The 26,964-nt window shown below is 41.7% G+C and overlaps 1 protein-coding gene across 1 annotated transcript; it reads right to left on the bottom strand.

Moving 5' to 3' along the window:
* Positions 1-2,070: 2,070 nt before the first annotated feature.
* Positions 2,071-26,964, bottom strand: DGKE (diacylglycerol kinase epsilon). The gene is made up of 12 exons (XM_072747538.1): positions 26,825-26,964; positions 26,031-26,507; positions 18,337-18,496; positions 16,193-16,312; positions 14,960-15,103; positions 14,553-14,710; positions 14,126-14,177; positions 12,886-12,999; positions 11,756-11,827; positions 8,406-8,533; positions 8,079-8,190; positions 2,071-7,698 (listed from the first exon to the last, which is right to left on the bottom strand). Exons 2-12 carry the CDS (start codon positions 26,483-26,485, stop codon positions 7,519-7,521), a joined length of 1,695 nt encoding a protein of 564 aa, XP_072603639.1. The 5' UTR covers positions 26,486-26,507; positions 26,825-26,964; the 3' UTR covers positions 2,071-7,518.

Here is a 26,964-nt window from a genome sequence, read left to right as displayed (position 1 = left end):
GTCATAAGACTGACCAGAATCCCAGCTCTGTGAGACACTGGCATGTCACTAGCCTTTCCGAATCACAGTGTACTTGTTTGGAAAACAAATTACATCTCCTCTGCCTACTTCAGTTGGGCTTTTGTGAGGAATAAATAAAATATATGAAATTGCTTCATAAATGATCACTCTACAAGCATAAATTATTATCCCACTTAATTCCAAGCCATATGGTTCTGCGTATATGTTCCAGTTTACACAATTTCTTACCTATCTTGAAATAACAAGTTCTTACCAGTCTTTTTAATTTGAAATAGAGTTGACAAATTCTTATTTGTCCTCTCTCCCCCTCCTTCTTGTGATCTGTTTCCTTGGTTCAAAGTCCTTTGTCATTACCTGGATCATGGCCACACACTTTGGTAGGATACTAAAGGTCACTGCTCCTATCACCAAATTGCAGCAAGTCTCCTGCAACATTTCAGGCAGAGCTTCTTTGTGAGGAGACTCATTGCAACTGGGCCCCCTCCTCTACTGAGGGATGTAAGGATTTATTTAAAGCAGGGCTTCTCAAAGCTAACTGTGGTGGACCAGGTGGACCAGGAGGCTGGTCAATGCATTAGATATTGGTATTTTTATAAAATAGAGAAAAATGACATGAAAAAGACATGCAAACTACAAGCCACATTTGATTATCTTTAGATTCAATAATCAACTGCCAAAATAAGGTATAAAAATGTCTAAATTCTTAACTCAATTTCTGCATTTACTGCCTGATAGATTGCAAGCAATTTGTGGGCCATGCTTTGAGTACAGATTTACAGGGGTTATGTGAAAACAAAGCCCGGCAGAGAATCTGGTTACTGGTCAATTGACGGGCTCTTGGGTCCAATCAGCCACAAGGGAGGAATGATCACATGGCCCTTTGGCAGTCTTGGACTGGGGCCACTTCCCGGGGAATGGGGCATGAGATACACACAGGTATGCTGTTTGCCTGGACTGCCCTAGGACTGTCCCTAGCAAGTTCATTTGTTTGAAGACTATGGAGTGTGCTCTGAAAATGCTGGAAATTGGATGCTGAAAGTACTGTCCTGCAGAGTAAGTGTTCTGTAACACAGACGGAACCTTCACAAAAGATGTGCAAATGCTTGTTAATTTGAATGCAGGGATGAACAAGATAAGCTCCCTGCCCTCAAGAGCTCAGAGTGTACACAGCTTTCTCACAAATTCAGTTCCTAATTCCTAGTTCCAAAACCCTACTGAAAAAATTACATTCTTGTGGCCAATGTGCAATGCTTTCAGTTCATCAACATCTCTGAACAAGTAATTCATCTTTTTATGTACGTGATGAGTTTCCTTGTGTGTGTGTGTGGGGGTCCCTTTGAGGGCTTATCATAAACCCTAGCATTCTCAGTGCCCAGCATAATGACGTGTCTGCCCACACCTTACATTGCTTTCCATACTGTATAGGGCTGATGGGTGTGTGGAGGGTAAAAAAAGCAGCAGGCGTGAGGACCTGGCATTAACATCCAGCTCTGGGCGACCAATCTGTAAAATGGACTTGATAATGTCTACTTGCAGCACTGCAGATTATGAGTTGAAAGTAAAAACATCTAACATAGGACCCAAATGCCCAATAATGTGTTAAATAAAACTGCATAAAAAAAAAAAAGTACTTGTCCAGGGTTCTTCAGTTAATAGTCTTCCTTGTGAACTTCCGTGGGGGTCACAGCCAAGCGGGGTAATTCATGTTTAAACTGACTGATCAGGAAAAGGTACACTGTCCTTGGCATTGTCTGTTTAAAAAAAGCAGGTAAGTGAACAGGGAATTTTAAGTTACTTCAAAAAATTTGTAAGAATGGAACTTTTGGGTAAAGATGACAAGAATGAATGTGCATTCAAGTACAAGTGCTTTGCCCCAGGCTACAAGAACCATTAGCGGTACGAATCTCATTCTTCTTTCTGTTCGCAAGCAGCTGACCCAGAGTCTCCCACACAGTTTGTCCTGCTGCAGACCAAGGACCATCTTCTGGGAAACTAATTCAAAGCTGCCTCTCTTATCTCACTGTTGTGTCAAAAAACACAGGATCACGCTTTTTGGAGTGAACTTTAAATTTTATTAAAAAACAAGCAAACGTTTTCAACATATCAAATGTTTTAATTCCATTTCTCTGTCTGTAGGCATCAACCACAACAATACAGAGCAAATGCAACAAAGGCAAGTACAGCAGGGTAGTTAAGTGGTAGGTCTGTGGCCCTGGGGCCGGGGGTGGGGGAGAAAGTGCACAGGGCCGGTGGGCTGTGTCGGCGGGGCCATCCCAAGTGCTGACGCTCTGGGCTCCGAGAGCAAGTGCCGCCAGCTTACCTGCCAGTGATCAGGGCCAAGGATCCAGGCTGCTCTAGACTTGTATAAAATAGAATTACAAACCAGAGTGCGCCCTATCTGTAGGGCTCATTCAAGCCAACCATTCTACAGAGAGACTGCCAGGCCCAGAACTAGAGGAACAAGATCAGATGTTCTGATGAGCCACCGTCCTCTGACACTAGCACGGCTGCCCTTCCAGCAGGAATGTTTTCATACATGGCATGGTCTGGGCATCTGACGGATCCGTCAGATGCCCTGTTAGTCTGGACAGTGTGAGGGGAACAAGGACAGCAATCTAACTTCCCAGCTCTCCTCTTCAACTCCCCACACTGGTCACCAAAAAGCACCACACTGTGGCAACTTCTATGGTCTATCCTGCTCAGTGCCTGTGTATGCATGCTTCCCTTTCATGGGGAGGCAGCCCAGGCCCCAGCAGAAACTGAGGAAGTGCCTGGTGTCAGCAATGTGCTTGAATCTGCAGCTTCTAGGTGACTCACTTTCTTCAGACGTTTCTGGAGATGACTAACTTCAATCATTTAAGTTTTGTGAACTTCTGTATGAGACAGTGACATTTTTGGATTCTTTCTCCAGATCCTTGGAATGTACCTTTTTGATATTCCTGTGAGCCTCACACACAGACTACAGTCAGGGCCTTGGGAGTAAGTGTGTGTGTGTGTGCGCGCGCACGTGCACACCGTCAGAACTAAAACTAACTGGATTCTCAGACCATTTCTTCACTAAAATTAGAAACATGAGGAACAGAGGTTAAGCCAGTGCTTTACTATTCAACAAAATGCCTTTAAAACTTTGAAATAGCCAAGTTGTCATATTCCAAGCAGCAACCAAGACCTCCAAAATATTTTCCACCAAAAAACATGAGGTTTCTGAATATGTACAAATCAGCAGAAAATTAACCAGGTGACAAAAGTCGTCAGAGTAGTGGCTTCTAAACCCTTAAAAAAAATACAGTGGAATCCTTTTTTTCAAGAAGAGGAAGGATTTTATCTACGGAAACTTATTTTAAGCAGCATCCAGCAGGGGGCTGTGCCGAATGAAGAGAGAAAGCAGGAGCTCTGAGGGGGTCTACTCCACTGATCCCTGAGCACTGCTTGTGCTCTAAGCTTCCATGGATCACAGTCCAAAACCGATTTCCATAGAAGGATCTGAGGCTACCAATTTTTAAGCAGTCGGATAGATTAATTTGGATAGGATATGAACAAACTGTTCATAGAATTCCTTTAGAAGAATGATCTGGGGGGGGGGGGGGGGGAGAAAGCAGTTAGTGGAATCTCCCTTCCTAAAATTTTTCTTAGACAATTTTAAGAACATCCAATTAATTCGATTTGTCTGCAGGGTATTGATTCAACAGAAGCCAACATGAGGTACGGTATGGGCCAGTAGGTTTAAAAATTTCAGGGCATCCCTGGTGGCTCAGCGGTTTAGCGCCGCCTTCAGCCTGGGGCCTGATCCTGGAGACCAGGGATCGAGTCCCATGTCAGGGTCCCTGCATGGAGCCTGCTTCTCCCTCTGCCTGTGTCTCTGCGTCTCTCTCTCTCTCTGTCTCTCTCCTGAATAAATAAAAATCTTAAAAAAATTTTTTTTCAGTGTGCATCAGGAGCACTCAAGGTCCTTGTGAATAAAGCCAGAGATGCCTATGTCCCATCTCCTGAAACACTGATTCAAGTCAGAGGCTGGGCTTCAGCATCAGAGTCAGTCAGCTCCCCAGGGGCTTCTGATGCTGCAGACCACCCGTAGATCACAGTCTGAGAAACAGGAGATAGGCCTTAAAGGGAAAATTTGAGAAAGTAGGGACAAACTTTAAAACCAAAACAAAACAAAACAAAAAAACCAAAACCACCTCTTCCATCTTGTTGCTGGGAACATACCTTCATTCAGATTGGGACAGAGTAACACCACTGTTTTTTCTTCTTAAATTCCTAGATATTTTTTTTAGATAAATCTACCTATATTCTATTGTTCCAAATTAGGTAGAATTAAAAAAAATTCTGAATATAAAGTGCTGGTTCTTGCTTCAATATTATCATTTCAAGGAAAAAAACCACACAAAATTATCACCTATTCTGTTGACCTTTTTGGCCAAACAAGTACAAATTATGAATTCGGATCCACGTGAATCTGTAAATTAATATAACCTTTAAAGTCTTCTATTTAGTGCAAATTTAAAATTCCATAATATACAGTAAATACAATTTTACTTTATATTACAAATGCAAACCATTTTTCTTTTGACATGCTGGTAGTATTAATTTTTACAATGCCAAAAGGACTTTACAATTTCTGAGTCACAGAATATTTTACAACTCTAGGCAAACATATTTCAAAAAGCAAATACTACATGTTTTGACACACCCTACAAAAATAAAAATAAATAATTTTGACTATAAAATTTTTATAAACATTAGCTACATTAAGAGTTCACAGCTAATTGTTACAGAAAACCTAAAACTCATTTAAGATCACGTAATCTCCCTATGAGACAACCTGTATTTTAAAACACAAGTCAGTTTGATTTCTGCTAAACATAACAAAGCACTGAAAATTATCACCATCTACTGGAGGGATCCCTAGGAGCTGCCAGGTATTCAGTGTTTAAGCCACTAAGTTTAAGGAATTAGGAATGTACTAGGACGGTAAAGGAGAGAAATCTAAAAACAGACAAGGAGATATGCTTTACTTCGTGTATTTCTTCCTGAGAATGTAGAATTTGCTATTATGTTTAAGTCAAGACACTTTAAAATGAACAGGAAAATATCATGGCAAGTTATTTTTGGAAAGTACAGAATCCCTGGTAATGTTGACATCTGCTACTCTAATATATAACTTGCAAACATGAGCCTTGTAAACTGCCCTTATTTAAAACAAGACATGTGCCTATCCATTTATTTGAAATGCTGGGTAAATGTACCTAAAAAGTAAAAGGGCTTTGCTAAAATGGTACTTTATGATAATGATATTCAGAAATAACTTTCCTAGATGAAAATGAAGTCTGAATGACTGAATAAAGCAACAGAAAAACTTCTTGAATGGTCAGTAGGGGAAAAAAACCTTACTGGATTATGAAAATTGAAAAAATTTGTTTAAATACACAAGGGTGTTATACATAAACCTGTTGTAAGTCCAATGTAACATCAGGGTTAGGGTATAGTTTTAACGGTTAAAAAAAAACTAGTTATTTTGATTATTTTAATTCTGATATCCCAAACTAACTACTTTGATTCTATAATTAGCATTATGGAATTATATTATAGATAAATTACAGCCTAAAGCAAAGTGAATTTAACAGTGTATTTATAAAATGTGGTATCTGTAACAATGTTGACCATGAGTTAAGGAATAAAATTCACTATACTCAAAACATGATCAGTCCATAAAAGAAAATCTATAAAACTCTCCCACCAACCTCGACAAAGGCGTATGAAAAAGGTGAAAACAGATTTACTCACAAAATCTTTCAATACTAGAATTTAACATCTCCTGTTGAGATCTGGAAGAGGTTAACTTAAGCCGAATAAAAGTATTTTATATATATATAATGCACTGACTACTGTATCCTTTTTTCCTTCAAAACATGGCCCCAGCCTGAGGATCAATGAAATTTAAGTTTATGGCAATTCACGGATGACAGATCCAAAACGGATCCCTAAAGAAGGTTAGTATTGTTTTGGGAGATACAGTCTAGTCTTTCAGAGATGAATGTCATGAAAGACCACCAAGCCCACAAAATGGGCCATTTGTTAGAAAAACACCAGGCTGGTTCACACCAGAAGAGCGCCCTCTAATGGTGAACCATGAGACTAGCCCTTCCACAAGTTTTTGGCAAATGAGGGTCAAATAAAAACAATGAAACAAAACTTTCAGTTATGCAAAAGTTGTTTGCCAGTGCTTTCATTACCCTCTTTTTAAAAAATATTGAGTAATATTTTTGGAAAATGAGATTATCTGGGTAATATATATGCCAGGAGAATTAAATTATGGGTTTTAATTACTTAGTCAATAGGCTACATTTCTAATTATGACTATGTGATAAGTTTAACATATTAAATAAAGCCATGTATTGTAAACACTAACCACAAATATACCACAACGAAGAAAATAAATAAATAAAAAAATATCTCTCTCATTTTAAAATAAATAAATATAAACATCTTAGCACAGGAATCTGTCCACTTCCCTAAGGGAAATTTCTGTTAAGTACTTTGGATATCAAAAACTACTGTACTTCAAAATACTACAAGACCACTGGACTTTTAGAAGTTAGTAATCATGACTGAACTTTTTTTTGAACAATTACTATGACAAATTTTCTGCAGTACTTTTTTTGAACTGTTGATACTGTCTTTTACTCAGGAGAAACTGGTCAACAGTCCAACTCAGAAACCCTTTCAATCCAAAGTGCTCTGAATGTTCATCTTTACCATCTCACCTATCTGACTGTCTGCTGGCTACACGTGGTCATAAATGAGATGCTGAATTTCAGTTCAACGTGTTCATTAATAAGATTAACCGAACAACATTTGGGGGTCTGAAAATGCTCTCAAGATAAAAATTATAACAAAACATTTAAGTATCGTCTTTAACACTTGTCCTTTTAGGTTTCCTGGAAATAGATCCTTACAGATCCACTCAGTGTTGGGAGGCAGGAAGTGTTCAGGGGCAAGCTGCAGGAGGAGGCCCTGCATTAACCATGCTGGTTTGACACTAAGCATATCCTTTCAAAAAAGTAGGTTAATTATTTAAAAATGTTATGGTGTCACACATTAAGAATTAAGATGGCAATGATTTTTCCACCTATATCTTGCTGGATGGGTAACATGTCCATCAAATGTGTGCTCAAGAATAAGGAATGAGGGTGCATGCCTCAGAGCAAGGCCCATTCTCCAACATAAAGCCACGAGAAACACTTCACCTTCAAGTAATTAACATTCTGTGACTTTTTAAAGTTAGTGCATTATGAATAGGGCGTTCTGCTGAAAAAGGAACAGGCATCTGTAATCAACTGGAAATTTGGCTGTCTGGGAAATGCTATTTACATAAATGTATCCCCATTATGCTACTGGTGAAATTAAGATTAAACAGTTGGTAGAGAATTTCTAACTTCCGGATGACTATGTATCTATTTGTTGGTGAGGATTTTACTCTTTCATTTCCTCATCCGCCTACTCAGTTTCCTTTATGTCCTCTTGATCTGAAGTACTGGAGATGTCATCATCTGTCTGTTCTCCGGAGAAATACAACATCAGTGCGTGTGTCTTGTGAGTTATGGTGACGGTGCAGGGCCCCTGGGCCCATGGCTCCCCATCTACCTGCATGGGCATCATCGAGCACTTCAAAATCAACTGGTATGGGGGAGATAATTAGACAAAAGTCAGCCCCCAAAAGTTCAGAAGGAGGTCCTCCTTAATACTACCATCCACAGCCCCTTAACCTTTCTCAGGGAGTTCTTAGCCTTTCGTTCTTACAAAATTAATCTGAATTTATCTTTGGTCATCAATGGTTTAAGGGATTCTTTTCCACTGAAAGCTTTGTTTCTTCTACACTTCCTGTCTCTTCCCTCTCACACCCAATCCTTCAGCAGAGGCTGAACAACAGTGCAGGCTGTAGAGCACCCTTCAAGGGAAGCTATAGTGTGCAGATCTTCTAACGCAGCAGTGGCTTAGAAATGGACTCAGACCATGAGCCTACGTACAGATGAAACACAGAGCAACATTCCACCTACCCGCACCGTGTGCGCTTGTCCTATTCGGAAAGGGTTTGCCAGTTTCACTTGAATCTGAGCGCAGTGGAAAGACCCGTACACTCCAACGACCTCCAGCAAACCGTCGTCATGCCTACGGGTGGAAAAAGGAAACACCGATTAGGTGATGCCATGAAATACAACCAGCCATGTTAGGACAACAACGTTTTCATCAAGGTGGACAACTGACTTATTAAATATTCGTATTAATGAGGTATGGAAAAACGAAAAATTTTGAACACAAAATATTAACAGTTTATAGAGAATGAGGGAACATGACATATCAAAAGTGACCACAAGTGTACCCACCTGGCTAGAGGGTAAGTCTCGTCTCCCATCCCTTCCCACAGTCTGCAGCCACCGCCCCAGTATCCGATGTTCAGAACTATAATACCTTCCAGGTTAGGCAGTTCTACTCGCTCGCCATCCAGTTCTAGCTTTAAAGAAATCCGAGGAGTTAGTTACTATGAGGCATGCTATTTCCAGACATATCCACTCAGGATTCACATCCATTTCCATACATGTAGGGTGTGAGAGACGCACGTGTAACAGATTCCTTCCTACCCGCCCCCCAACCCCCCAGCCCCCCCCACCAAGGAATCTGCCTTCCTATTCAGTGGTTATTATAATACATTAATGGTAACATTTTTTTTTTTTTTAGGATTTTATCTATTTATTCATGAGAGACACAGAGAGAGAGAGGCAGAGGGAGAAGCAGACTCCATGCAGGGAGCCCGATGTGGGACTTGATCCTGGCACTCCAGAATCATGCCCTGAGCTGAAGGCAGGCACTTAACCGCTGAGCCACCTAGGCATCCCTCATTTTTTTTTTTTTTTTTTTTTACTAAGGTTAAAATGGCACAGTTTTTGTTAAATCTCAGTATCTTTTTTCCGGCCTCTTCTGATTTGCCGTGGCACCGGAACTACTCCCTTCCTTTGCTTCTGGAAGCCAGACTCTCCTTCCTGGGGTGGTCCTTCTCAGACAATACTGACAGCCCCACCTCCTGCCTCAGGTTGGCTATGTCCAAGGCTCCACACTCTTCTCAGGCTGCAGACTATGGAGGAGAAGCTCAGCCACTGCCATGTCGTTAACTGCCATCCCGGGGCTGCTAGCTCTAGCTCACTGGGCCAGGAAAAGCACTGGGCCAGAACTGTGTATCCTACTGCCCATAAAACACTTCAACCAATTGCGGCCCTTGAAATTGCTATGCATGGCACTGAGCTAATGTGAAGCGTCTTCTCTACGGCCCTGACCACCTACTTCCCAGGAGAGAAGGCTTCAGGCCCCAAAACCTAAGCCACAAAGATAGGGCCATCTTTGCCTACTTCGCTTTCACCCTCCACTTCTAAGTAGCTACCATTTCCCTCACTTCCACTGACAACCAGTCGGGCACTTCCTCAAGCTCCTCCCCCACGTGCTCCCGCCAGCTGTCTCTCCTCTTCCTCATCGCTCTCAGAGCACTAACAAAATGCAAACATGCCATCCCCGATGACAGCCTGTCAGTGCCTGATTCGTGCTCAGTACAAAATCCAACTTCTCTGACAGGCCAGCATGGCCCCTCTGTCATCTGGCCTCAGCTCTTGCCCCTCTCCCTGCCACAAGCTATGCTCCAGCAACTCACTCAAAGACACCACGTTCTTTCTTCCCTCTGGATCTCTACACGTGTTCTTCTTAGCCTAGAACAATCTTCTTTCTTTGGAGGGGGGCGGCAGTAAAGGTTGACTGAGCAAGAGTGAAGGTTACTGAATGATAGAGGACAAAGCTCCCAAAACCCATCTGAGAGCGTTGCCCAGCCTAGAACAATTTTCACCTTTTTTCACTTAGCTATCTCTTACTTAATTTTCAGATTCCACCTTGTCACTTCTTTAAGAAAGACTTGGTATGGTCCCTTTCCCTAGACAGTTTCTCCAGCCTCTGGGTTATGCGCTGCTCTTATTCTATTAAGATCAAATACTTTCCTTATCACATCATCCCTCATTCTGTATTGCAGCATGGTTTAAGTATCTTCCTTCTCTCTACACCATAACCTTAGTGAGAATGAGGAATTGATTGATTGATTGATTTATCTCTGACTTGTCAAATTTCCTAATTTTTTTTTAAAAAGATTTTTATTTATTTATTAATGAGACACACACACACACACACACACACAGAGACAGGGAGAGGGAGAAGCAGGCTCCATGTTGGGAGCCCAACGCGGGACTCGATCTGGGGTCTCCAGGATCATGCTCTGGGCCAAAGGCAGGCGCTGAACCATTAAGTCACCCGGGCTGCCCAGAATGAGGGATTTATCACTGTATCTCCAGGACCTAAGACAGTGCTTGGCATTTTATAGGTGGCTTCACAAGTAAATTTTTTTTTTTGTAATATTTTACTTATTTATTTGACAGAGAGCACAAGTAGGCAGAATGACAGGCAGAAGGAAAGGGAGAAGCAGGCTCCCTGCTGAGATGTGGCGCTCAATCCCAGGACCCAGGATCATGACTTGAGCCAAAAGCAGATGCTTAACTGACAGAGCCAGCCAGGCACCCCCACAAATAATTTTTGTATAAATAAAATATCAGACACATAAAAATAAAGTATTATCATGTTTGCTTCACTTTACCAATGCTATCAGAGCCCAGGATAAAGGAAAGATGATAAAACCTTTTTTTTTAATGGCAAATCTTGCCATCTATCCTGAGCCGTGGCTGCAAAATCTGTGAGCTCGGCATCAGCCTGACCGCCACGCCCTTCCTCCGGGTACATATCATCAGGCTCCTCACATTCCCTTATTTTTCTTTTTCCCAAGCTGTTTGCCTGGCTTTCCTTTTACTTATTTTACTAGTTCTAGGCTTTTCTGGCTTAATGTCTTTGTTGGTATGGTAGCCATTACAGATTCTTTCTGGAAGCAAGCAAGGAATATATATATAAGACTTTGGGGATCCCTGGGTGGCACAGCGGTTTAGCACCTGCCTTTGGCCCAGGGCGCGATCCTGGAGACCCGGGATCGAATCCCACGTCGGGCTCCCGGTGCATGGAGCCTGCTTCTCCCTCTGCCTGTGTCTCTGTCTCTCTCTCTTTGTGACTATCATAAATAAATAAAAATTAAAAAAAAAAAAAGACTGCCATATCATGATGTCAGGGATACTGCAGCAATAAGCACTCATTAACATTCTACTTTTACTGCTTGTACATCATCTTTACTTTAGTATAGAAGAAAGATACACATCGCAACCTAATATAAATTCAACTTTGCGTTTAAACTTCCTCTGAGAGTCACTGATGGGGTCAGGGACTGTGTGAGGTTGCTTCACATCTGTCATCCAGTATGAAGGGAAGCTGTTCAGTATCAGTTAAACAGACTGGAGGTGGATAAACTTGGGTTCAGATCCTGATTATGGGTGTATATGGATGGACACTGTGTGAATTTGGGCAAATTACTTAATTTCACACAGTTTTCTCCTCTGCATAATGAGAATATAAAAGTACCTGCCCTATAGGGTTGTGGTGACAATTTAGTGGGATAATGCATATAAAGCATTTAATAAATTACCTGGCACATAGTAAATATTCCATGTATGTTAGTGAAATATGTTAACAGAAAATTCAGCACTTTTGTTAAAAGAAAAAAAAAAAGTTTACAACCCACAGATCACCTAAAACTTTAAAAACTTACCTCAATTTTTTTATTCAAATCTTTACATTCTTGCACTAAACAGTCTTTGGTTCCATAGAATAAGTAAACAGCCTATGAGAAATGGACAGAAAAAGGGATATTAAAGCAACCTACCAAACTCTGAAAGCAAGACAAAGACCAAAGTTTCCTGACATGACCACTGAGCCATGTTTCCTTAGAATGGACCAGATTCTCATGGGAATAATGGGCACCATTACTTTTGAGCTGAATTAGTCCATTTTTCAGGGAATGTGAGAGGGAGCGGTTCGCCTAAGTGATGTTTTCTCTCAGTTTATCCAAAAAGCTGCATTTTACAAAGAAATACTATATATATATATATATTTTTTTTTTAGAAATACTATATTAAAATCAGAAAATTCTACCTTTTCCTAAGGTAGAGTTACTCACTGAAACAGGAATACAGATCATTCTAGTGAACATTTTATAATCACTTTTGGATACAGGAAGTTTGATGGAGGCTCTGAGATGTTAATCACTAATCATACAAACAGCAACACTGTAACTATATGAATAGGAAAGAACTCTGTAAATTTGAAATGTCTGTGAAACAAAACCAGGAGAAAAACTGTTTTGCATTTAATTTTCACATCTTGTTGCTTAATTATCAAGTCATTAAAAAAATTCCAAAATCAAACCTCCACCGAAGGAATCAATGGTACTAGAAATTAGAGTGATGATCATAGTTAAAAGCCATAGTAAACAAATTGCTGCTTCTCTTACTTCATCTGCATTTTGGACTTTTTTTGAGGCTACAGGAATCTGTTTTTTCCACTGAGGCCTTCACCCAAACTTTCTCCTGCCTAAAATTTTCTTCCTTAGTTTACATTTACGTAAATAAGATAAGCAACATGTGTCTTTCCATTTCCAACTTCCATTAGTTGTCACCTAAGCAAAATGTGAATTTTAGAAAGCTTGTCACAATTATAAAATACTCTGATAAAATACATTTAAGGATCTAATTTGACAGTCTTACACAAAACAGAGCAAGTAAATGTTTCCATAAGTAAGTTCTATCTGAATCTACTTGAAAGAGTGCAAGATAGAATCGAACTATTGATTTTTACTGTACCTTCAGTGATAAGCAGGAAATGTTATTTTATCCAACACACCTTATTAAGAATTCTGCTAGAAAACAGAGATGGTGCCTTCTCACGATGAGCATGAAAATTGAGAGCCATGAGAGCATCAGGTCCAACAGAAAAATAGTTGTTCATTGTGAATTCCTGTGCAAAAGGGTAAGAGTAAGCAACAGATTATGCTTCAGTCTAAGTCTATGACATATGTAAAAAATGTAAATCTTAGTCTTTTAGTTCTTTGTGAAAATTTAATACTTTCTGCAGTTACTTTTCACTTAGAGCTGATGCTACCCAGTGAAGTTTCCAGAAATAAAGCTTCAGTTCAAAGGCCAATAACAACCTATATGAATTTCTTCTGGTTCACATGCTACACCTCAGATCTTTTCGTCTAGCACAGCTCTACTTTGCATCCAGGCTTTCCACTCCTGTGTTCCCATCACATGTGCTTTTCACTTTCATTGCAACTCTCAGGGTCCCTGCTTCATCTACTTCCCACCCTGCAAAAACCCCTCAGTCTCCATCTCAGCTCTGTCTCTTGCTCCTGAGCCTGGAGCCTGCACTTCCAACTTGCATCCAATGTGCCACAGCCTCGAGGGTGGTGTGCCCCAAATCTAACTCATCTTCCTCTTCTTCAAACCTGAAACTCTTTCTCTTTTTCTTAGGTTGGTTAATGTCATTTCCATACATCCAGCTGAAACAACCAGAAACATGGTATAATGTGTTATCTTCTCTTTCCCTAATATCCAACAGCTGCCACATCGCCCCTCAATTCTACCTCTAGAATATTCTTTAACTGTCTTCCTGCTGAGAGTCCCAGTGTTTTGCCCTTGTGCAAGTTTCCAGGCTATTTTCCATCCTCAGAGTATCTGCTGGAAAATACAGAGCTACTGAGCTACTGTCTCTGTAGTTGTTGCTACCCAGAATCTGCAACCTGTAGGATCTACTTCCTCTGCCTGGAAAGCCTTTTGTGCCTTTCTCTGTTGCTCTACATTCTGTTTGCCTTGTAAGGACCCTGCACACATCACTTCCGCTGTAGTCTTTCCTGCCTGATCTGCTGAGGAGGTAAGAAGTGCACCTGCCCTGTGTTTTCCCCCATGGCCCTCTTTGCAGTTCAACTTGAGGGCTGAACATGTGGGTTTCTCTTCTGCTCTGGGAGCAGTCCCTGGAGGTAATAAGCACCACGTCTCTGCATCCCGGCACTGGGCCACACGTGTACAAGGGGCACTCCCCCATGTCTGCTGAACCATCTGCTACTGAGGCCCAAAAAACATACCTTGGGTTTTCTTAAGTTGTAGTACCCTTTATTTGTTACTTGAACTTTCCATCTAAAAAACAAAAGTTACAAAAAAAAAAAAAAGGTAATTATTACTAAATTAACCACCAGTTAACTATAATTATTACCAGTCAATTCTGGATGCCTATAGATGAGGTTCTTCTATGAAAACAGGATTTGAAAAAATAAGCACGCCTAAGTGACGATGCAAATTCTGAGGGATATCCCCAGCCTCCGTGACTCCAGTCCTTCCAATAATAACACAGTAGATAGCAAGAGAATAGAAGCCCAGTGCCTGTGGATGAGGACAACTAACACCATCTTGTACATTTAAATGACATCCGATAACCACACGAGTCTTCATCTTTAAACCAAACGATATTCCTGAAGCTCCAGAAATCCACTGTTCAGGAGAAATACTGCTCACCTGTCTAGTTTAATTCCATCTGCTTCCATTACGTTTCTTAAGACCTGTGCAACTGGGATCTCCCCTGCGTACCCCGTGCCCCAGCCCAGGGTGTTGGACAGATCGTTGCCTGTTCCCAAGGGCAGGACTGCCACCTGTGGAATGTACTTTTCTTGTCCCTAGAAAACCAGAGATACAGGTGAGAGGCTTCTCTTCAGACCATCTGTAGGGTAACAGTATTTGGTAAAACTCATAGACTGAACCATATGTCGCTTTTCTGAAGGTTAGGAGATCTGCTTAGTCATTATATTCAAAACCGGTAAAGTCTTCTAACACTCCTCAGTGTAGAAATAAAGGCAGCCCGAATACCATAACCCTTGTTTCGGAGCTGCTGCTGTAGGAGGCGTACAGGTCTCAAAGACAGATACCTTCATCTTCATCTCATCCACTGCGTCCAGGACCCAGCCCACTGTGCCATCCCCGCCGCAAACAAGCACTCGGGCTGAGTGATAGGGGAGAAGAGTACAGAGCTGCAGGGCTTTGATTGGGGGAGTTTTAGTCACATCGAAAACCTAGAAATGAAAGAAAAGGAAAGATTACTTTTATCCAACATTGTCCTCCATCTGTGAGGACAAGCTCCTTTCAGAGGAGTACACAAACAGCAGGCACAGTGAGAGGGAGAAGCAGGCTCCCCACTGAACGGGGAGCCTGATGCAGCACTCTATCCCAGGACCCTGAGATCATGACCTGAGCTGAAGGTAGACGCTTCACCAACTGAGCTACCAGGCGCCCTGATTCTTATTTTTTAAATTGAGGTATAAGTTACATATAACAAAACTCTCATTTAAAATGAACCCACTGAAAGTGGACAATGAAGTGATTTTTGGTAAGTTTATGGAGTTGTGCAAGCACCACTACAATCCAGTTCAGGACATTTTCACTGCTCTAAGAAGATCCCTTGGTGTCTGGATGCAAGCACTGGATGTAAGATCCCACATTGCCTGGCTTCAGGCAGCCACGCACCAACTTTGTCTCTGTGCTCCTGGCTTTTCTGGACAGGTTATATAAATGGAGCCAAACTATATGGGTCCTTGCACTTGGCTCACTTTGCACGTTTTTGAGGTTTACCCATGGTAGCATGTATGCATCAGTACTTTGTCCCTTCTTATTGCTGACTGATATTCCCTTGTGTAGGTACAAATTTGGTCTTACCAATTTGCCAGCTGATGGACAGCTGGGTTGTTTCCACTTTCTGGCTATTATGAATATTGCTGCATCTGCAGCATCTGCATTAAAAAGTATTAATCTGCATTAAAAACATCTGCATTAAAACATCTGCATTAAAAGTATTTGTGGGATGTCCCCTATGCTTTCACTTCCCTTGGGCAGTCTGCTAGAAATGGGATTGCTATGTGGTATGGTGAATTTCTGTTTAACTTTTCAAGAAATTGCTGTGCTGTTTTCTTAAGTGGATGCACCATTTTATATCCCCACCATGAAAACCCTTTCTCCATATATTCAAATGGTCTGATACTCTTATAATTCTTTCCTATAACAGAGTGACAACTGGTTTAAAGCATTAACCACCACTACAATTTAGGGAAAATGAAAAGCTAAACATGACAAGATTAATATAGACAGAAGCTTTTCTCTTTCATTACCTGGACTGGGTTTAGGAGGATCCTAAATTCTCCCAGCAGCCCTTCTCCCATGTTAGTTCCACTACGAGAGTTGGCCAGGATTATTAATGGGGTCCACTGCTTTCCAAGCTTAGAGGCTAGCTAAAAAAAATTAATGTAAGTGAAAAGGGTTTAATATCTCAAAGATACTGAGCAATAAAATTTTCATTTCTTGGTAATGGGTGCTGTAAATTTGCTGGGAGAAAAACAACTATCCCAGCACAATGAATACAATGTATAAATCAAAGAATTCTAGGAATGGAAAGTGAACTCAGAGATAATAATTCAACTTGTACTTATGTCTTAATTCTCTTCTCCATTATTCTAGATAAGTCACCTGGGTGATGCCTAAATAATAAGAAGGAACTAACAAGGTAGCCCATTCCACTATTAACTCAAATTATTAGGAAGTTTGACTTAAACGGAGTTAAAAATCTTTCAATAATGTCTCTTTATTGTTCTAATTTTGCTTCCTAGAGCAACCAGAAATAGTTTTATTTGTTCTTCCACAAAACTTCTGCTCCAACACCTGAAGCATTGTATCTTTTATGAGCCTTGTCTTCTAGGTGATCCATTTTAAGTTCTTTCAACTGTTCACAGAATAGACAGATTTTCTCTGCTCTCTTACTTTGTCCTTTTCTGGATGTATTCTAATGTATTTTAGTTTGCAAGGGTTTTTTTTTTTTTTTATTAAAAAAACCTTTTTTTTAAATGGGGTACTCAAAATTAGTTTTAAGAATTCAGATTTGCACAAAGGCCAAAGTCAAATGAGATTCATGTTCTTTTAACCAATCCATTTCTTCCCTCTCCCTTCTCCTTGTGGATGTAAACCTGAATGGAGATGCTTCCTGGCCTTACTTACCATTTCTCATCCTGCAGGGTCTCAGATTGAATTCAGACATATTAAGGGACTGTATATTTAAAAAAACATGTATAACATTAAACATAATGCCTTAATTTTTTTTTTTAATTTTTATTTATTTATGATAGTCACAGAGAGAGAGAGAGGCAGAGACACAGGCGGAGGGAGAAGCAGGCTCCATGCACCGGGAGCCTGATATGGGATTCGATCCCAGGTCTCCAGGATCGCGCCCTGGGCCAAAGGCAGGCGCCAAACCGCTGCGCCACCCAGGGATCCCACATAATGCCTTAATTAAGAAAAAAATTATTTTAGAGAGCAAGTGAGCATGTGTGAGCTGGGGGAAGCCCAGGGCAGAACGAGAGGGACAAGCAAACTCCATGCTGAGGGAGGAGCCCAGGCTCAGGACCCTGAGATCATGACCAGAGCCAAAACCAGGACTTGGATGTTCAACCCACTGAGCCACCCAGGCGTCCCACTGTTTTAAAATTTTAAAATGTCTTTTTCTTCAGCAGGAATACTGACAAAGATGACATTTAAGATATAAAATCCTAACTTGGAAAAGACATAAAATATAATTTCAAAATAAAATAGTTCAATTATTTTGGCATATTTAAGTAGGAAATAAATGCAGATTTTTAAAGTTATCCCTTAAGAACTACATAAAGACTGAGAGATACATTTACATCAGTTTCCATACACATATATCCTGCAAAGCGTTAACACCTTTAATGTTCAAATTATTTGTAAGGAGCATCTAATGTGCAAGGTAAATCTATCTTTAGGCACATTACATAAAGTTCCAAATAAAAAATTCGGTTAGAATAACGTGTGAGGAAAATCCATGTTTTCTTTTCACAGATAGTAATAAAGAATTTCAAAGCTGGATGTTTATCAGAGCTATCTGAGGACCCTAAAGAAATACAGATTCCTGGGACCTGCCTTCCACCCACTAAACCAAACCTGGTGATGGCGGCGCGGGGGGGGGGGGGGGGGGGGGGGGGACACGCTTGGGAATTTATTCTCAAAAAGCTCCCCGTGTGATTCAGATGCAGGCACTGACTGAGAAACCAGTAAGAGAACATTTCCAATTTCCCTTTCAACATGAAAGCGCTCCAGAGCCAAACCCTGTGGCACATCCCTGACCACTAGGCGGGGTTCTACAGCTCACCATAGTGATTCTTCCCTCAATGCCCCACACTTGTTGCACACTGACTTCAATGACTTGTGAAAATCAATTACATAAGGAAAAATGAACTCTAATTACCACTGCATAATCCGTTTTTTTGTCTTTACGCATCTGATTGATAGAAGTCAAATAACTTGGGGGGATGATGAGGTTTCTGAATTCTCCAAAATCACATTTTTCATTCTTCAAGCTATTTTTCATGCACTCGTCATGTACTGTTTTCTGACACCAAATGCACCTGTGGGAAGAAAGAAACTAAGACAATAATTAATTTTAAACCATAATTTCACTGATGTGTAAACAGATTGTTGCTGTAAAAAAAATTAATAGTAATCTCATCATTATTAGAACATAAAATCTACTAAATAAAAGATTTGTAACTGCCTGCATAGTGAAAAGGAGTGATCAAGTTTGAATATACTTGGCAGTGCAATCTAACAGTGGTTTTTAAAGTGTGGTCCAGGGCCCCCAAAGATCGTTCCAAGACGACTCTGAGGTTAAAATCACTTTAATAATAAGGGGCACCTGGGTGGCTCAGTCAGTTAAGTGTCTGACTCTTGATGTCAGCTCAGGTCTTGACCTTGGGGTCATGAGTTCTGGCTCCATGTTAGCCTCCGTGCCCGGTGTGGAGCCAACTTAAAAAAAAAAATCACTTTAATAGTAATACCAAGATGCTATTCCATTTTCCTTCTCTCAGGAGTGTGCAGACCCAATGCAGAAGCAGACAGGAGTATGTAGGTGGCCTCTAAGCCAAAGAAATGTACCAAAAAAAGTAAAACAGTGTCACTCTTCTCAAGTTTCATTTCTTTTTCATAAAAATATTATGTTACTTTAAAAAGGAATATTTAAACAATTTCTCAGTTTTAATGTAAAACATGGAAATGCCAGTAGACATAATCCACATAAACAAAAAAACTGGGTCTACGACAGTGGTTCTGAATCTGAATTATTTGTGTTTTTTTTTTAAAGATTTTATTTATTTATTCATAGAGACAGAGAGAGAGAGAAAGCGGCAGAGGCACAGGCAGAGGGCTCCATGCAGGGAGCCCGACATGGGACTCGATCCAGGGTCTCCAGGATCACACCCCAGGCTGCAGGCAGCGCTAAACCGCTGCACCACTGGGGCTGCCCAATTATTTGTGTTTTGGTTGAAATATGTTTGTGAGGCCTAAAAGTCCTTCCTGCTTAATGAAATGCTCCACTGGCCTGGGTCCAGTTTGAAAACCTCCTAAGTTAGGACATCCTTGAACAGTCTAGTAAGTAGAGTAAGATAGTCAATTTCTTGTTGGCAGTTAATACAAAACTAGTCTATATATTGCATTTGAAATACAGGCAGAAGACATTTATATTCAGATTTACCTCTGGATGGGCGTTGTGTGTGAAATAAACAGAATAGTGCTGGAAAAGGTCCCGGGTTTCCATTATTAATCTGCTAAGAATTTAATCCACTCACAAATAAGGCAGAGCTGACTGTATAGACAAAAGCAGGCTGACAGAAAATAATGGTTATAATTAAATGAGTAATTAAAAAAAAAGAGGATAAAAGGTTTTTGCCCAAGGTCACCCTTTTGCACTTCTATTTTAAGGTTGTTTTTTTCCAGTGGATGTTCAGATTTGCCAAGTGATTACTGCTATTTACTCAGGAATCCTATTTGCTGCTGAAAGCAGTGTTATCTGCATTATTTGTTAGAAACTATAAAATAACCTGCATATGTTTTGTTTATACTTGCTTTTAAACAAAGCCTGAGAAACCACAATACATGTGTACTGCAAAGTATACCAACTCCATCTACTGTGGTATTAACTTTATTTATTTATTTATTTATTTAAAAAAAATTTTTTAATTATTTATTTATGATAGTCATATATATAGAGAGAGACAGAGACAAGGCAGAGATAAAGGCAGAGGGAGAAGCAGGCTCCATGCACCGGGAGCCCAACATGGGATTCGATCCCGGGTCTCCAGGATTGCGCCCTGGGCCAAAGGCAGGCGCCAAACCGCTGCGCTACCCAGGGATCCCAAAAAAGAGGATATTGTTATTGAAAATAACCTGAAAGAGTACCCCTGAATTATTTCACATAGGTGTCCTCCAGTAAGAAATGTGGGACTCAGGGGTAAGAAGAACATTCACTTTTTTTTACTCTATAGTCTCCTGTACGAGACATTTAGATAATTTATTTTTCTAAGTATAAACAACATGATGAACTACCATAAACAGAAATGAGATTATTTCTCTGGAATCCTAGACGTCAATTTCCTGCTCAAAGGGCATGAATTTTCCTAAGATTTTTTTCTTTAATAATTCTTTCATAATTTTTTGAGTATAGTTGACACATAATATGTACATTCATTTTATTTTTTTTTATTTTTATAAAGATTTTATTTATTTATTCATGAGAGACACACAGAGAGAGAGAGAGGTAGAGACACAGGCAGAGGGAGAAGCAGGCTCCATGCAAGGAGCTCAACGTGGGACTTGATCCGGGGTCTCCAGGATCACACCCTGCAGCACTAAACCACTGCGCCACCAGGGCTGCCCTGTACATTCATTTTAAATATACAATATAGTCACTGATAGACTGTCTAGTGTCCTTGTTTTCAGTGCATGGAGATGTTCATCATATCTAACACTTGCTAATCCTGCGCATTAGTGTTTTAAATGTTTTCTTTGATAATTGGATAGAAGACTTTTGTTTTAATTTGGGGGGTCTTTGATCATTAGTGAAGCTGTATATTTTTCTGCCTGCTTCTGCGAATTGACTCATGACCCATATTCATCTTTTACTAACTTTTAATAATTGCATGTACTTTTTACTTATGCAGGATATCAACCCCTTCTGTCACATTTATTGCAAATTTGTTTCAGGGTTTTTTTTTTTTTTTTTTCAGTTTTCTTTTAAATTTACTTTTGAGGGTCGCCTGGGTGGCTCAGCGGTTAAGTGTCTGCCTTCAGCCCAGGACATGATCCTGGAGTCCCGGGATCGAGTTTTGTATTGGGCTCCCTACATGGAGCCTGCTCTTCCCTTTGCTGTGTCTCTGCCTCTCTCTCTCTCTCTCTGCATCTCATGAATAAATAAATAAAATCTTAAAAAAAAATTTATCTCTTGGGCAGCCTGTGTGGCTCAGCAGTTTAGAATAGAGTCCCATGTCGGGCTCCCTGCATGGAGATGCTTCTCCCTCTGCCTCAGTCTCTGCCTCTCTCTCTCTCTGTCTCTCATGAATAAATAAATGAAATCTTTAAAAAAAAATATTTCTTGATAGATCTCTTTCCCTCTGTGGTTTATTTAAATGTTTTTATGCCCTGAAGTCCTTCACCATTTCCAAAAAGACACTTGCCTATCGTTATTCCGCTAAACCCCCATCCCACCCATTCAGTTTTCATACTTACATCTTTTTAAAAAAAGATTTGGAATTTTAGTCAGAAGAGTCAGAGAGAAAGAGAGAGAAAGCGTACACATAAGCAGGGGGAGGGGCAGAGGGAGAAGCAGACTCCCCACTGAGCAGGGAGCCTGATGGGGGGGGCTCAATGTGGGGGCTTGTTTCCAGGATCTGGAGATCATGACCTGAGCCAAAGGCAGATGCTTAACTGACTGAGCCACCCAGGTGCCCCCATATCTATCTATGTCTTTAATTACCGTGCTGCTTCTGGGGCTAGAGGTTCCACTGAGAAACTCATGGAAGTGTCTAGGTTTCTTGGAACCTTATTCATCTATGAACTAAGAGCCCCTGCTTTAATATATCTAGTGTTTATTTTGGTATATAGTATGATACGAAAATCTTTTTTTTTTTTTTTTTTTTAAGATTTCATCTATTTATTCATGAGAGACAGAGAGAGAGAGAGGCAGAGACATAGGCAGAGGGAGAAGCAGACTCCATGCAGGGAGCCCGATGTGGGACTTGATCCAGGGACTCTGGGATCGTGCCCTGAGCCAAAGGCAGACGCTCAACCGTTGATGAGCCACTCAGGCATCCCAAAAATCTCGCTTCTTTTCCCCCCCAAAGAGTACCTGTCCCAGCACAATTCATAATCTTTTCTATCCCAGCTGATTTGGGACACCTTTATCATTTACTACATTCTCATAAATTTCACAACAGATTCTTTTAACTAAAATGATGGCTATTATCAGCCTTGGCTCTGTAAAGCTAGAGCCAAATGCTTGCAAGCTATGAAACATTAGACTTTTCCTTACAACTAAAAAAATTGGGACTGGTTTCTTTATTTTGTTATTAGGGTTTAATCTAGATTTCAAACCTGATGGGAGAATAAGACACTACAAATATCCTGATGTTTTAGTTTCAACAATCATGTCATTGACTAACTGCTTATCTGTTTACTTTGAAAAATTTTAAACCTACATAGAAGTCAAAAAGATAGCAAAATGACCTTAAGCCAACCCTTCACTCTGATCCTTAATCTTTTTTTCCCACAATTGCTTTACCTCTTTTGATGTGAACTCATATACTGCTGAATCATTTAAAAGTATTAGAGACTTTATGAGATTTTTACCTTCCAATACTTCAGCAACACCCTTTCGTTTATGTACTGTCTAGGGCTGGTTTTATATTATGATGGACAGTGAGTTAAGTAATGGTCTGCAAAGCCTAAAATACTTAGTTTTGGCTCTTTATAGAAAGTTTGTCTGCCTCTGCTCTAGAAGGTGATCTGGTACCTTTTCACTGTTTCAGATAATGAATGAAATGAATAAATACATACCAAGAGAACACAGAAACATAAAGTTTAAGATCAAAGCCAAGACTGAAGTAGTCGATGTAATTACCTGCTAAAAGTCAGAAGCTTTGTTTCATTAATCAGCGTGTTTGTGCGCCAGAGCCCACACGTGCGGGGGAGGAAGGGGGCATGCAGTGACAGGATGTAATGAAAAGGTCGTATAAATAAAAAGGTACCTTAAGTTTTCCTAATAAGAGATGGCATACTATGGGGAACAAAGGTTTATTTAAAAAAATGTAATGAATACTTATAATTCCCTATTTTAGTCAGAAGAGAAGTGGGAAGGAAAAAAGGAAGACCAGGAAGGCGTGTGAGACACCAGGTGCAGAAACACATTATAGTGGTTGGGGTGGATGGGAGAATATACTCACAAGAGAAAAAGCCTACAGGGAAAGTAGAATCTGGCACAGTGCCTGGCACAAAATGGGTATTTGCTATGTGAAAATTAAATAATGACCTAATGAGTGTAAATTAAAGGGCCTTTGTCACTCATTCTGCAGAGCTTAACTGCAGTGTGATAAAATCACTTATTACCTGAGTCTATGTAGTTCTCTTAAGTCTTGTACTTACTTAGATTGTGATATAGAGCTTACCACGGCTGGATAAAATCCAGAGACGGACAGTCTGGCTTGTGTTTAAAGGTTCTAAATAGATATTTATTTTGTTTATTTTTCTGAAATATCTCATTCCTACAGAAGGTCATAGCAGACAGTAATCCTGCATAAGATTATTGGCTAAAATTAATCAGCACACTGCGGGACATTCAGGACACTGTGCTCTTTTCCCCATGGGAATAATAAACACTTCCTAAATTATACAGAGATCGTTTCTACCATTAGTGAGGGGTTCTAGCATGCTGGGAACAGATGGCTCAGTAACTGGTAAGAAGAACCTCGTGAGGAAAAGATCTATCCTCACATTCATTGCACACAAAGGGGAGGATACAACACTAAGGACAGAGGCTGATGTTATGAAACGTACATAAATACAGCAGTGTCTCCTCAACTTTAGAATTATCTGCAGGGCCTGCTAGAGCAAAGATTGCTGGTCTCCAAGCCAAGTTCCTGATTCAGTGGGTCTGGGGTAGAAGTAGGGTTGCCAGGAAACTAGAAGATGTTTGGTTAAATTTCAATTTCAGATAAACAGTTTTTATCAGGTATAATAGGTATAAGTCTGTCTCAAATACTGCAAATGTTTTGTTTGCTTAATCTGGCAACACTAGAATTTACATTTCTACCAAGTTTCCAAATGATGCTAATGCTGCTGGTCTGGGGAACCTACTTTGAGAACTACTGAAATATAGGATAGAATGTCATCACCCAGAAGAAAAGATGTGGGCTTGGGGGTGAATAGAAGATCAGGTAAGGGTTCTTGGCGGAAAGGGCATGAGATGAGTCCCTAAGGATAACTAGAAGCTACCCAGGGGAGGACAGCCTTGAGAAAGGGAGGGGCAGAATGAAAGAGTCTGATATTTTAAGGAAGCCACAACCAGCTTGGCATTTCATCATGCAGGTGGGGTCCAGAGAGCACATGAGACTCTGGGTACCGTGTTAAGCACCTGAAGTTTACACTGGAAGTTCATCAGGGTAAGTGACCAGAGCAACTGAAAGGGTTTAAGTAGAGCAGGGACTGGATCTGATAATACGTTTCTAAGATTATTCAGGTGGAGGATCAGAGCACTAGGCTTATTCGTTAAGGAGTATCTAAAGCACAGTTAAGATATTTATAGAATCCATTTTTATCTAATTCTGCAGACACAAAGAAGGGAAGGAAATAAGATGCAAGTCATGTCTTCTTTCCAACTAATTCCAGCTTTTGAAGCTAAAGGTGACTTACAGAGAGAATTACAAAGTTTACTTAAAGACGCTGGGTTATAACCTAGCTCTCACTGATGCCAAAAGGACTTCTAAATTTGAAAGATAACAAAATCAATGGTTATAAAACTCTGTAGTTGTTTAAAACATATTTTTGACAATTTTTCTTAAGTCTAAATCTGAAGTATAAAAATAGGTGTTGACCTAACAGTGCTTATGCTAAGTTAAAAAAAAAAAAAAAGATTTTGAAGTAAAATACAAAATAAAGACAAAAACAAAAAAGTAACTTGCCATCCAGTGTCAGGTTTCTATTTTAGTTTCTAAATAGGTTTAGAGCCCTTTCCACTTGTCAGAAGTAAAACTCATAACAATGAAGATGTCCAGACGTAAGGCTGAGCCAAGGCTAGGCATGTCGGTATGCCTAACCCTATCCTGGGGGTTACAAATCCCAGAGAGCAGGTCTATTTTACCACTGCGTATAATTCTCTTAACTGTAAAATGAGTTAGATCAAATGATCTGCGGAAGCAGCCTCCCTCATTACCAATCTCTAACAAGACCAAAGGGCATCTTCCCCTATTTTCAGATAGTATTTAAGAACATTAATGTGTTGTCGTGTGTGTATTTAGAAGCTGCTAAAATATTTTTGGCTTAACCAAAGACTTTTGTCTGAGATGCTACATGTCCTGCCAGGCCATGTGACAAAAGGAGAGCCCCTCTAAGTGTTACCTTTCGCTACAGTGGGGATGTCTATATTCGAAAAAGATGCTTCCAGGGCTGCCATGGAAGGACACTGGTTTTCACTGCCCATTTATAATACCACCCGGAGGAGGATCAGTTTCACGAGTCCAGAGAAAAGCGAACTGTGTCCATACTTCGTTGTTCCTTACGTAAAATGGAGATAATCCACAGGAATAAACGCTAAAATACCACGCACAGTGGCTATGAAGTATGCAGCACTTGGAGATCTCTGGATCCGAATTAAGGCCCAAGTGTCATTACCTAAAAGGGCACGCGGGCTGAGGAGCAGGGGATGGAGGTATCATCCAGGCGGATGACCACTGCAAAGCTGCCCTGTCTGCCGGATACCAGGGACGTTTATGAACTTGTTTCCTTTCAGTGGGCAGTGGAGGCCATTGGCAGAGGTCAAGGTAGGCCTCTGCGCCCGCTCCAGGGGATCCTGCCGCTTAGCACGCATTCCGGGACCGCGAGGACCCACAAAGGCCTCACCTGTAATCGCAGAGCTTGGGCTGGCTGCCGCACTGCTGCTTGCAGACCACGCAGTAGCTGCACAGGGGCACGTTGCCTCGGATCCAGTGGTGGGGCATGGCGTCCAGGGCCCTGGCGTCACTCTTGAGCATGATCTCCTTGCACGGGAAGCGCTTGTCGGCCTTCTTGAGGCAGCCCTCGTCCACGCGCAGCCCGCAGCAGTCGCAGAAAGCGCCCAGCAGAATGTGCTGCGCGCACACGCAGCAGTAGGTGGGCTGGCTGAACAGGTCCGTGTCGCGCCAGCCGTGCTTGCTCTTGCGAAAGATGTCCCTGCGGTGCAGCTGGCGACGCGACCGCTGGACGCTGCACCAGAAGGTGATGAACACCGGCAGCAGCACCGAGCACAGCGTCCACAGGACCAGGTGCCCGTCGGCAAACAGGCCCTCGTGCGGCGCCGGCCGCCTCTCCCCTTCCATCGCGTCCAACGCCGCTTCCGACCTGGGAGAGGAACAGGCGGGTACACCCGGGCTCGCGGGGCCCGCGCGCCGCCTTCCGGGGGAGCCTGCGGGGCGGGGCGGGGCGCGCGGGGTGGGGGTGGGAGCGGGGGCGGGGGGCGCTGTCTCCCGGGACGCGCGCGCGCCCGCGGCTCCCAGCCGCCCGCCCCCGGAGCCCCCCGCCAGCCGCGCCGGGCGCAGGAGGAGGCGGCTGCCCTCGGCAGGGACGCGGCCGCGACCGTTAGCCCGGGGCCCGCACGCCGCAGCCCGCAGGCGCCCGGACCTCCCCGCAGGCCCCGGCCCCCGCCCCTCGGGCCCTACCTCGCGTGGGTGGGAACGCGGCTCCGCCACCCGGGCCTGGGGCCGCCCTCGCTCCGCAGCCTGCCCGGGCGCCAACGCCAGCGGAGGGCCCCGCGAGGCCGCACGCACGCCGAGCCGGACGGCGCGGGCGCGGGCGCGGG

The sequence above is a fragment of the Vulpes vulpes genome, chromosome 2 (genome assembly GCF_048418805.1).
Source record: "Vulpes vulpes isolate BD-2025 chromosome 2, VulVul3, whole genome shotgun sequence".
NCBI lineage: Eukaryota > Metazoa > Chordata > Mammalia > Carnivora > Canidae > Vulpes > Vulpes vulpes.
Note: the sequence above shows the minus strand (reverse complement) of the source record. Positions and strands in the feature narration are given on the sequence as shown.

What these genes read in the sequence shown, in the direction of transcription:
- DGKE (XM_072747538.1), bottom strand. Translation starts at nt 26,485, where the DNA reads ATGGAAGGGGAGAGGCGGCCGGCGCCGCACGAGGGCCTGTTTGCCGAC. An exon ending in GATGGAATTAAACTAGACAG is followed by an intron (nt 14,178 to 14,552) that starts GTGAGCAGTATT and finishes TTTGTTTTTTAG; the next exon opens with ATGGAAAGTTCAAGTAACAA. An exon ending in ATTTGAATAAAAAAATTGAG is followed by an intron (nt 8,534 to 11,755) that starts GTAAGTTTTTAA and finishes ATTTCTTTAAAG; the next exon opens with CTAGAACTGGATGGCGAGCG.